The sequence below is a fragment of the Equus przewalskii genome, chromosome 24 (assembly GCF_037783145.1).
Source record: "Equus przewalskii isolate Varuska chromosome 24, EquPr2, whole genome shotgun sequence".
Lineage (NCBI taxonomy): Eukaryota > Metazoa > Chordata > Mammalia > Perissodactyla > Equidae > Equus > Equus przewalskii.
The window spans coordinates 14975955-14988582 of record NC_091854.1 but is presented as its reverse complement, the minus strand read 5'-3'; the positions used below and the strand labels follow the sequence as shown (position 1 = coordinate 14988582).

The window sequence follows — 12628 nt, the reverse complement described above, 5'->3', positions numbered from 1 at the left end:
ACATGTAAGTGAGATCATACACTATTTTTCTTTCTCTGTCTGACTTATCTCACTTAGCATAATGTCCTCAAAGTCCATTCACGTTGTCATGAATGGCAGGGTTTCCTTCCTTCTCTTGGTTGAATAATATTCCATTGTATAGATACACCACATCATCTTTATTCATTCATCCAGTCACACGCACTTAGATTGTTTCCATATATTGGCTATTGTGAATAATATTGCAATAAACATGGGAGTCCATTTAACTCTTTTGATACCCTGTTTTCATTTCTTTGGGGTACATAGCCAGAAGTGGAATTGCTGGATCCTATGGTAGATCTATTTCTAATTTTTTTAAGAACCTCCATAGTGTTTTTCATAGTGGCTGAACCAATTTACATTCCCACCATGCATGTACAAATGTTCCCTTTGTTCCACATCCTTGCTGATACTTGTTATTTCTTTTCTTCTTGATGATAGTCATTCTAACAGGTGCGAAGTGATATCTTATTGTGGTTTTGATTTACATTTCCCTGTTGATTAGTGATGTTGAGCATCTTTTCATGTACCTGTTGGCCATTTGGATGTCTTCCTTAGAAAAATGTCTATTTAGTTCTTCTGCCCATTTTTAAAACAGATTTTCTTTTGTTACCAAGTGGAATGAATTCCTTATATATTTTGGATATTAACCCCTTATATATGGTTTGCAAAAACATTCTCCCATTTTGTAGGTTGCCTCTTCATTTTGTTGATAGTTTCTTTTGCTGTGCAGAAGCTTTTAAGTTTGATATAGTCCCACTTGTTGATTTTTGCTTTTCTTTAACTTTTATTTGGCTCAAAGTGATAAGTCCCTCACCCTAGCACCCTGAAAGAAAAAATATATGCCTTCTTCTGGAGAAAACACTATGAGTTTAATATTTATGATTCTTTTATAAACAATGTCTGTCAAACAAACAAAAATCATAGGACCTTCAAAATAATGGAAAAATGTGACCTATAATCACAAGGAAAAAACATCAATAAAAACAGGTCTATAAATGATCCAGATGCTAAAATGGACAAGGATTTTAAAATAACTAGTTATGAGTCACTTAATGATGGGGATACGTTCTAAGAAATGCATTGTTAGGCAATTTCGTTGTGAACATCATAAAGTCTCCTTACACATACCTAGACCGTATAGCCTACTACACATCTAGTCTATATGGTACTAATCTTATGGGGCCACTGTCGTATACGTGGCCCATCGTTGACCGAAACATCACTATGTGGTGCATGACAGTATTATATACATGTTAAAGAAAATTGATGAAAAAATGAACACAATGAAAGATGCAGAATTTCAACAGAGAAACAGAAGTTTAGAAAACCAAGTGGATATTCTTAAGATATAGTCTAAAGTTAAGAAGTGATTAGATAGGCTTAATGGCAGACTGCACACAGAAAAGATATGTAAATGGAAATTATCCAAACTGAAGTACACAGAAAAAGAGAAGCAAAGGTAAAACAGAAAAGAACAGCAAAGATATATGGGACGCTGTCCAATCATCTAATATATTTGTAATTAGAGGCCCATAAGGAGACAATATACAAAATAATGCAGCAGATATATCTGAAGAAATAATGAAGAAGAATTTTCCCAAAACCAATCAAAGACATTAACCCATAGCTTCAAGAAGTTGAGAAAACCACAGGCAGGGTAAAATACAAAGAAAAACACACACAGACACATTGAAGTCAAAATGCTAAAAATAAAAGAAAAAAGCAGCCAGAAAAAAAAGACATATTACATTCAGAGGAAAAACAAAAATAATGATGGCTGAATTCTGAATAGAAACAATAGAAATCAGAAGACAAAGAAATGACATCTTTAAAAGTACTGAAAGAAAAAAAAGGCTGCCAAGACAGAATTCTATATCCAGTTAAATAAACCACCATTTAAAAAGGAAGTCAAAAGAAAAGATAATTTCAGACAAAATAAAAACTGAGAGGATGCATCACCACCACACTCGTGTTACAAGGAATATGAAATATTACAGAAATAATACAGAAATATTACATAAATATGAATTATTACAGAATAAGAAATATTACAGTTCTTCAAACTGAAGGAAGATGATCCTTGTCAAAGCTTGAATCTGCATGATGGAGTGAAGAACACAACAAAGGGTAAATACGTGGGTAAATATGAAGGCTATTTAGAAAAGCTTTAAAGACCACTGACTGCTGGGACAACAATAATAATGTATTTTGAGGTTTGTAACAAATGTAAAAGTAAAATATATGATAACAGCACAAAGTCTGAAGGCAGGCACTAATTGAAATTAAACTTATGGTTCATATGTGGTCTGCAAAGTGGTAAAATACTAATTCAAGGTAGACCATTATGACTTAAAGATGCATACTGTAATTTCTTTAAAAATCACATTATTCCACAAATATAACTAAAAGCCAACAGTGAAGATAAAATAGTATAACAAAAATAATTAATTTTTCCGAAAGACTAAAGGAATAATTACTAGATGGGAAAAATAGAGAACAAAGAGCAAGAGGGAAAACATAAATCCAACTCCACCAGTAACTGCGCGAAATGCTTAAAAGACACTTGGTGCCAGACTGGATTTTAAAACAAATATAACCAACTACATGCTGTGTACCAGAGACATTTTAAATATAAGAACACTGATGAGTTGAAAATAAACAGATGGAAAAGATATGTCATTCAAACAGTAACCGCGCCTATATTAATCACACAAAGTAAACTAAGACAAGAAGTGTGACCCCAGAGAAAGATAAGCATTCCATAATCATAAAATAGAAAAGGTGAGTTCATGAGGAAGAAACCTTTATAACTTCAAAGTATATCAAACAAAAATTGACAGAACTAAATCCACAATCACACTTGGAAGTTTTAACAAATCTCTCTCAGGAATTGTTAGTACAAGGAGGCCAAAAAATCAGAAAAGATATAGAATATTTGAACAACACTAATAGCCAAATTTACTTAAATGACAAGTACAAATCTCTACAACCAACACCTGTAGTATACACATTGTTTTTTTCAAGTAGACTCGGAACACTCACTAAACTAAGTACTATACTGAGACATAAAAGCAAGTCTCAATCCATCTTCAAGATTGAAATCAGAATGTTTCCTAGTACCAATCAAGTAAATTAAAAATCCTTAGCAAAAATAAAATAGCAAAATTTTTAATGTATAGAAATTAAGCAACAAACTTATATATAACAAATAAAAATCAGAAAATAATTTTAAATGGCAGTTAATACAATATATAAAAATTGCTGGATATAAGGGTAATATACAAGAGTAATCAGATATGTACAACCTAGCAACAAACCAGAAACATGAAAATGTTTAAAAATTATTTATTTGTTGGGACAGCCTGGTGGCACAACAGTTAAGTGTGCACGTTCTGCTTCGGTGGCCCGGGATTCGCCGGTTCGGATCCCAGGCGCAGACAAGGCACCGCTTGGCAAAAGCCATGCTGTGATAGGCGTCCCACGTATAAAGTAGAGGAACACGGGCACAGATGTTAGCTCAGGGCCAGTCTTCCTCAGCAAAAAAGAGGAGGTTTGGCAGTGGATGTTAGCTCAGGGCTAATCTTTCTCAAAAAAAAAAAAATTATTTATTTGCAATAGTAGCAAATACATCAAATACTTAAAAATAAATTCAATAAAATATGTGCAAGAACTACACCAAAAATCACAAGTATAGCTGAGTAATTAAAGATTCAAGTAGATGGGGAGATATGCCATAGTAATGGATCAGAAGACTCAATATTGTTAATTTACAAGAATTTATTTTATAGATTATTCAGAGTCCCAATTAAAATCCCAGCAGCCTTTTTTTTTAAATTTTCAAGTCAATTCCAAAATTTATATGGAAATGCAAAAGGATCTAGAAAAGCCAAAAGGATTTGAAAAAAGAAAAAATTGGAGGATTTACACCACCTGAATTCAACAAACACTACAAAGCAACAGTAATGAAGATAGTGTGATATTTGTATAAGAATGCATATAAGAATTTGCACAAACTTGTATATGAATTCGTGTAATAGGCTCACAGAGAAGACGAAGTGGTGGCATTTAAACTAGATTTTGAGGACTAGAGGGAAGAAGAGAATTAAGATTTAAAGCCTATTTATTATGTGCCAGTTACTTTAAATAGACTATTTTAATTAACCTCGACTTTATTTCCACAACCAACCTGTCAAGCACAGTTTAACACTACTATTTTAGTGATGAGAAAACTATTGATCAAATAGTTTAGCCCAAGCTTACAAAAGTAACATGTGGGGGAGCTGGAATTTGAATCTAGGTCTATCTGGCTCCAAAATCCCCAGGTTTTCTTTTTTTTTTTTTTTTTTTTTGGAGGAAGATTAGCCCTCAGCTAACTACTGCCAGTCCTCCTCTTTTTGCTGAGGAAGCCTGGCTCTGAGCTAACATCCGTGCCCATCTTCCTCTAGTTTATACGTGGGACGCCTACCACAGCATGGCTGCCAAGCAGTGCCATGTCCGCACCCCGGATCCGAACCAGCGAACCCCGGGCCGCCGAGAAGCGGAACGTGCGAACTTAACCGCTGCGCCACCGGGCCGGCCCCAAAATCCCTAGGTTTTCTAGCAGAAAAAGTGGGGGTGGGCAAGCAGGGTAATGAGAAGATGGAACAGATCCTGGATCCACAGGAGAGAGAAATAACTCTGCAGAACAGGTGAAGGGAAACGAACGAAGCTCTCTCACTGCCAGGGTCAAGAAAAACAAAAGGACCACAAAACGTAATTTGAAGGGTGGAAACACTTGCATACGTCAAAAGACAGAAAGTTGGAGGTAAAGAGTATTGGGGTCTACGTTATTCCTTCTGCTTCTGTGTCTTAGGCCTAACCAGCTTTAAAGTGGCTTTATAACTTTCTGTTGCAGAATCTGAGCCAAAAGACCATAGCAAAGTCTATCTATAATAGACTTTAACATGGTTTTTGGATCATTCAATATAACAGGGCATCCAAGATACTTGGGGTATATCACTGTAGGAAGATGTCCAGTAAAACAAAGCACAAACAGTTTTAACAGGCCCACATAAGCTTATTTGCCCAAAGGGACATTAGCAAGCATGATGCAAGCAGAGGCTTGACTAGCACCTGCACACTAGGCTTGTCCTCTTGAAATTCTCCCGTTTGGAACCCCAAGCTACCATATTAACAGATCTGGCTACTTTGGTGAAAGAACCATGCAGAGAGAAAGAAACAACCAGCTAGCTCCCCAGATGTCCCAGCCATCTCAAGTGAGGTGCCAGACATGTGAGTAAAACCATCTTGGGTTTCTAGCCCCAACTGTCCTTTCAGATAAATACAACTCTATGATTCACTTCAAACAAGACCAGCAGAAGAACCACTCAACTGAGCTCAGCCAAGATTACAAGATAATGAACAAACAAATGAAGTCGTTTATTATGTTCCTGCAATAGATAACTTATAGACCTCTTAAGTAAGGTAAACAGATCATTTCCTGTGTATGTATATATATATATGTGTGTGTGTGTGTTTTAATTACTTCTCATATGCCAGGTCTATACAGTATCAGAAAAACAAAAACTGTATAATGTTAGTTACAATCCAAATAATGAGAGCGTCACAAACCACTGGGTTAATTCAATGAATTTTTTTATTCAGTTACATATACACATCTCTGTAATAAGACATGCTTATTACAATAGATTGATATTACAACATAATATCAACATTCTCTCTCGCATAATTTGTCCTGTTAGACAATATATTATTTATAAAATTACTGAGTTGGTTATGAAATGTTACCAACTGTTAAAATGGAAGGAAATTGCATCTTAAAAGTAAAATGTTTTTATATGTGAGACTAACGTGGGTCGTTTTCAAAGACATATTGTTTGGCTTCATTCTTTTTTTTCTTTATAAACCCTCATTCCTTTACCTTCATCCTTTTCAAAGGATTATTCAGCTCTCGCTGGAATAAAGCTGCTCTTCCTGAAAGGAAGGTCTGGAAGGCAACAGCCAACAAATTTTCATACTTTTCAAGTAGTGTTTTATCTTCAGGAGGATAAATTCGTCTACAATAAAATCAGATAAACCAACTTGTTTAAAAGAAGCTATCATAGCCCCAAGAGTTAAGGTCAACTACATAGATAATCCTTGACCACTTATTCTGTGCCAGTTACTTTAATAGGTGCTAGAAATAAAGATGAAGACAGTGACAAGAAACTCAAGAATTTTCTTCTGTTACCTGCACAAATTAAAGTTTATCTAGAGAATTATCATTAAACAATGTAGTTCCAGAAGATATGGTATAAGGATTTGGTTGGGGAAAGCTGGTTGGAGAAGAATTACAATTGAGCAAATTGGAGAAATACAGAACTTTATGGCAGAGAGTTTAGGTGATGAGGAATAATTCGGAAGTTTTGGACTTAGTGTGGTTACTGAACTACACAAGAATGTAGAGATTAATCATGCTGCTTTCTTTGGGGGTGGTGGAATTTGCCTCTCCAGTAAAGAGAATTGGACAGGGGCACAGTGAGAGAAATGTGTCCTGATCACTACTGTTGATGGTGTTAAGGCCAGGAAAGAACATCTTACCAGGAGTCCGAGAAGCTCTATGGCTTCAAATCCTCCTAATTCTGCTGAGTCAGTGTCAAAGCTTGGGAGAAGGGGAGGTCTTTCCAGGAACACAAGGAGCTTAGGGGGTTCCCTTTTCTCCTGCCAAAGGTGACAGTACTATGGAGGGGTTTCAGTTCAGTTCAGCACAGTCCACACCCCTCTCTATTGTCTCATACCTGGCTCGGCTCCTTCAAACATTTTCATTATTTGCTTGGCTCCTGATACATTTGACTTTAGACCAAAGTATAGAAACCACTTTGAATTGACAGAAAGAATACCAGCAGACCTAAAACCTGACTTTCTCAAAACACCACATTATAAGCAAATAAGATCACAGGATAATATCAGGTTTAAAAGACTTCATACAGCCAGCCTCGAGGCTGGTTAGTAGGAGCTCTCCCAAGTTTGACCCATCTACTTGCTATCTTTTCTTTCTGGAAAGATGTTAAGCAAAAACCACTTTGTCAGAATGAAATAAACAGCGCTTAAAATAAGCCTAAAAGTTTAAAAAATGTAGACATTGTTATGACACTACACTTCTTCAATCTATTAAAAAATGGAAGAACAGTTACCTATAATTCCCCATATGTCGATTTTCGTGTTCTTCTTTCAAGATTTGCTTTCGTACTTGAGCAAGTCTCTCTTTCTAGAAATAAATAAATTTTACAAGTAATACCTGACAGATGAATTATGCAATTCAAATCAGGGGTACATTGTGAAAATTTTCATACCAACTCTTCTTTCCGCCTCTCCAACTGGTGTCTCTGCTGTTCCCAGTCTGAGGAACCTGGCAGGAGCCTTTTTATTGAATTTTGACCATAAAGTCTCCTTTGAGCCTCAGCTTTTTGTTTGGCCAAGTTTCTCCTTTTATCACTGGTTCTACAATATAAAACACAAAACCATGTTCTAGAATTCAAATAAGCTCAGATCTTATCCCTGTGAGGGGAATTAGCAGGAGAAACAGTGGGGATAGGAATCAATGTTTATTAAATTTACGTATATACATTATATTCATCTAACGATCCACCAAATACGGGTCTTCATATAGTAAACAGAAGTCCTGAAGGTAAGAAGATAAGATGGAAACAGTATAGCAACTTACTAGCTGCACAATCTTAGGTCAATTATCTGCTGAGTCTGCTTCCCCATCTATTAAATATTAACAATAACGTTTCCCTCCCAGAGTTCCTATAAGGATTAACTTGTGGCGTTAATAGGTCCTTAATAAATGTTGGTTCCTTTCTCCTCCTTCAACTAATTTCATTTATATTTAAGCACTCTCACTGACACTGACCACCCAGTCTAACAGTCATTATTTATTTGAAAATGTCTGTATAGTTCTTCTCATTTTTCCCCTATCATGAAAATTTACTTACAGCTGTCTGATTTTTATAGGAAAAGTCCTGTTGTGAGATTACTTTCCTCTGAACATCTCTTCTCTCTCTTCCCTTCCATGTAGCTGGTGCAATCAGATAAACCTGAGGTCTCTTCTCACCACTCCCTCCATTGTGCATTCTTACAGATCACCCTTGAAGGTACTAACAGGAACAAGGTGGACCCCAGGAAAAAAAGGAAAGGAAAAGCCAATTCTACCCCTAGACTTAAGGAAAAACAGAGTTCTCATCCTTGAGCTTATTTTCCATGTTTCCCACTGTCAGTAGCCTGGTAGTGCCCAGAGGAAGGTGTAAACCAAAGGCAATGGTACAAGGAGGCCATCAGGCCAGCTTCTAGTGTGGAGAGGTAAAAGAAGTGCCTACGTTTACATGTGGTCCCATTCAATTCATCAGGAGACTGCACTGAGAATACGGGGCCAAGGCCCTAGATAATAACGAGTGTTCTTTTGCCTCAAGTATGAACCACCCTCAACTTGAACTTGCAGGAGTGTTGTAACTGATCTATTCTCCTTTGTGACAACATTGAGGTTTGAGTGGCAGGAGTTCAACAGGGAGGTAGAACAGAAGGAATAATTTGAGAAAACGAATAAACACATCCAGAAAATTGCAAGTCATTCAGTATGGCTGGAGTTATGGACGAATGTAGGAAATTCAGCTAATCACAAGGGCTTTAATATCAGCTTATTGAGTCTCAAACTGAACTTGAGGCAATGGTGGGGTGGGTGAATTTGAAAAGAAGAAGGGTATAAATATTTGCATCTTTTAAAGATTATGCCCGTGGCATCATGTACAGTGGCTTAGCAGTGGATGAGAAAAGAAGCAGACAATTAAAATGGGCTATGGTCTGAATATTTGTGCCCCTCCAAAATTCATATGTTGAAATACTAACCTCCAAAGGTGAGGTATTAGTAGGTGGGACCTTTGGAGGTGATTAGGTCATCAGGGTAGAACCCTCTTAAAAGGGATTAGTGCCTTATAAAAGAGGCTCCTGAGAGTTCCCTAGCCCCTTGTGCCACGTGAGAATACAATGAGAAGCCTGTGGCCCAGAAGAGGGCCCTCACCCAACCATGCTGGCACGCTGATCTTGGACTACAAACCTCCAGAACTGTGAAAAATAATTTCTTTTCTTTATAAGCTATTCAGTCTGTGGTATTTTGTTACAGCAGCCCAAATAGACTAAAACAGATGGATGCTACTTCATTAGCAAATATGAAATATAAGGGCCTGGACCAGTGAAGCAGCAGTAGGATTAGAGAAAAAGGAAAGATTTGAAGGATTATTTTGGAGGAAGAGTGAACGTGCTCTGGTGATTAATTAGATGCGAGGAATAACAAAGAGGGATGAACCTGAGATGACAACAAGATTTCTGAATTCAGTGACTGGATGATTGAGAATATCATTTTTCTAATCATGAATACTAAATTTGGCTGAGTTTCCTCTGTTCAGGGAAAGAAGAGAATAGAAGAAGAAGAAAAAGAATTGAGAGGAAGAAAGACCAAATAATCAATAAGGAAAAAATTGCAGAGAGGAAGAAAAAAAGGAAGCACAGAAAAGAGGAAGAGAGAATAAAAAAGGATTAGGAATATTATGTTGAGAACACTGTGAAAGAAATGAAAGTAGACCTATGTGCACATCCACAGCAAACAAGACACTCACAGACAAGGACGCTGCCACACTAACAGTTCAGGCATACACTAACAGAGGAGTAACAGGAATAAGCACTCAAACTTCCTCCAAACACATTAAGAAACAAAGAAAAGCCAATCACACCAAGACATTTTTCTTTAGAGGAATGGTTCCATATTCTGGCCTTTGGGAATATTGCCATTCTAAAAACTGTGCTTGCATTTCTATCAATATAGGCATAAATCAGCACTAACAACTCTTAGTCCAGAATAAAATTTAACAAAAGACTAAAAGATCTCTATTCACTTAGCATTTTAATCAGCATTTTTCCACAAGGAACTTAAATCAAATTGAAAAGAAAAATCAGCCATGTCCAAGTAAAACAGCACAGAGCATAAGGGAGTAAACAAAGTGACACGTCACCTACTATGTAGACTATAATTCCTCTTGGAGCTCAAAGAAAGGAAAGGTTAATTGGGGCTTAAAGGAAGATGTCATAAAAAAGATGGGATTTGAGTCATAGGTAGTAAGGAAAGATATTCAGGGTAGGAAACAGAATAAATCATCAGTGGGAATGGGCAAGATATGTGGGGGAAATTATGATATAATCAGCTTAACTAAAACACTTTGGGTTGGAGAGAAATAGAAAATAAGATGGAAAAGCTAAGGTTAAGTTATATTACGCAAAGAGCTTAGACTAGGTGTTGGCAATAGAAATCCATTTAGGTTCTTGGGCAGAAAGACTATACAACAAAAAAAAGATCATTCCAACATCTGATTAAAATGAATGTAAACAGGGAATTTCTGGAATCATAGAATTTATTCTATCCAAAATTACAACAGTCCATATGAAAATTAATCCATTAATATTTAACATAGGCAAGAATTTTCCTAGTGTTTCTAGTTCCTGCTTATGCAACTATGATGTACCCATCATAGTCACCTGTTCACAGTGAAATACAAGTCTAACACATATATGCCCCCAGAGCTCTCCATCTGGTTGGAGAGAAAAGGCACCTCTGCAACATAAGCTTTATTAGCATGTGCTCAAAATGATAAGAACTATGATAAATTCTCTTAGTGGAACAGCACTAAGAAAAATAAGGAAGATGAACTCCAACTCTCCCTTAGTTTCAAGTCTAGAAATGTCTCACTGTTTAAACTGTATATATCTCACTTTTAAGAAGATCAAAAGAACCCATAGACACTGTCCTGAATTGGTACCATCAGTGGCAAAGTCAAAAGACATGCCAAAAAAATTTAAAAACCCACCAGGCCTACATATACGATAACAGTAAATGCAAAAAAAAAAAAAAAAGTGTACAGGCATATTAAATAATCTGAAATACTTGATGCACTTGTGTAAGCTAAATAAATAAAAACTTCCCATTTTACATCTCTTTCCTTTCTATTCATTTCTTTTAGGATAACTGAAATATCAGGAGAATTTAGGCAAATCATTCTTTGATCAGGCCAAAGAAGGGGCCATATGAAAATTTTCGAACAAGTTTATATGTCAATCTCTTTTTTAAATGATGCTTTCCATATAAAGCTACTTCTCAATCAGGTACCTGCTAAATACTTGGAAACATTTAAAAGAAGTAAATTGCTTGGAAGCATCCCACAACTCTTCTAGAATTCTTGGAAAGACAATTCGAATTGATTGAAATGATAACATCCCAGAGCTTAAACGACCTCAGAGGTCCTTTAATCCAACACCCAAAATGCTGTTTGAACACTTACAATGGCAGACAAGTCACGGCTTCATTAAGCAGTACAGTTAAACTTCTAACAGATTTCTTTCATAATGAGCCAAAAGCTTTCCCACATAAACAGCATTTCAAATATTTGACATCCATGATCATGTACACTGCAACTAGCCCAAGTGTATTCCATTGATCCGGCAATGCCACTTCTGGGTATATATCCAAAGGAATTGAAATCAGGATTCAAAGAAATATCTGTACTCCCACGTTCATTGCAGCATTATTCACAACAGCTAAGACATGGAAGCAATCTAAATGTTCATCAATAGATGAATGAATAAAAAAAGGTGGTATAGGGGCCAGCCTCATGGCAAAGTGGTTAAAGTTCCATGCACTCCGCTTCAGCAGCCCAGGGTTCATGGGTTCAGATCCCGGGTACAGATCTACTCCACTCATCAGATATGCCATAGCGGCATCCACATACAAAGTAGAGGAAGACTGGCACAGATGTTAGCTCAGGGAGAATCTTCTTCAAGCAAAAGAAAAAGAGGAGGATTGGCAACAGAGCTTAGCTCAGGGCAAATATTCCTCAAAAAAATTAAAAATGTGGTATATACACACAAAGAAATATTATTCAGCTTTAAACAAAAAAAGGAAATCTTGCCTATGCTTTTCAATGGGAAGGTTAAGCCTCACTTAACTGTCTTTCTTTACTGGTTAACCAGGCAGCATGATATAATGGGAAGACCTCTGGACAGAAAGGTAGGAAATCTATGTTTGAGTTTTTCTTACTTCCTGAACAGCCTCTCTGCTTTAGTTTCTTCTTATGAGGTGAGGAAGATAATCCAGAGGGTTTCCTAAGGTATTCTCCAGTTCAACCTCATACTCTGTATTAAATAATTATACCAATGCTGTAATTTAACCATATTTACTGTCAGTTCAGAGCATTATATGGGGAGAAGAAAAAGCACTGTGCAGGAGAAAGGGAAAAGATATTTAAAAAAGAAAAAACCTGAATGGAATCAAGAAATTCAAAATACCAAATACAAAAAATTAAAAGCCAATCTCACGTACAAATGATTGTTCTATGCCTAACGTGGTGGAAAAATTCCAAAAGATGGGGGAAACACCTTACCTGATGTTTAGTAGCTTCAGTGCATTTAGCAGCACTCCCCTTTTTACATCATAGTCTATTTTCTGATCAGTCCCAAAACTTGGAGCTCGATTGATCTGGAATTTACAAAGAAAACAATGAGAATAGCCAAATATTGGTAGGTC

The 12628-nt window shown here is 36.5% G+C and overlaps 1 protein-coding gene across 10 annotated transcripts in view; it reads right to left on the bottom strand.

The window, feature by feature from the left end:
* Positions 1 to 12628, bottom strand: part of TTLL7 (tubulin tyrosine ligase like 7) — a 134094-nt gene that overhangs the window by 50623 nt on the left and 70843 nt on the right. For all 10 annotated transcript variants that reach the window (XR_011532520.1, XM_008526454.2, XM_008526456.2 and 7 more), the window contains exons 10-13: positions 12486 to 12580; positions 7356 to 7503; positions 7197 to 7270; positions 5945 to 6080 (exon numbers count right to left, since the gene is read on the bottom strand). Coding sequence is in view for 9 of the 10 variants with exons in the window: in XM_008526454.2 (XP_008524676.2) it covers positions 5945 to 6080; positions 7197 to 7270; positions 7356 to 7503; positions 12486 to 12580 (453 nt within the window). In the remaining variant the exon portion in view is untranslated. The remainder of the gene's footprint in view (positions 1 to 5944; positions 6081 to 7196; positions 7271 to 7355; positions 7504 to 12485; positions 12581 to 12628) is intronic.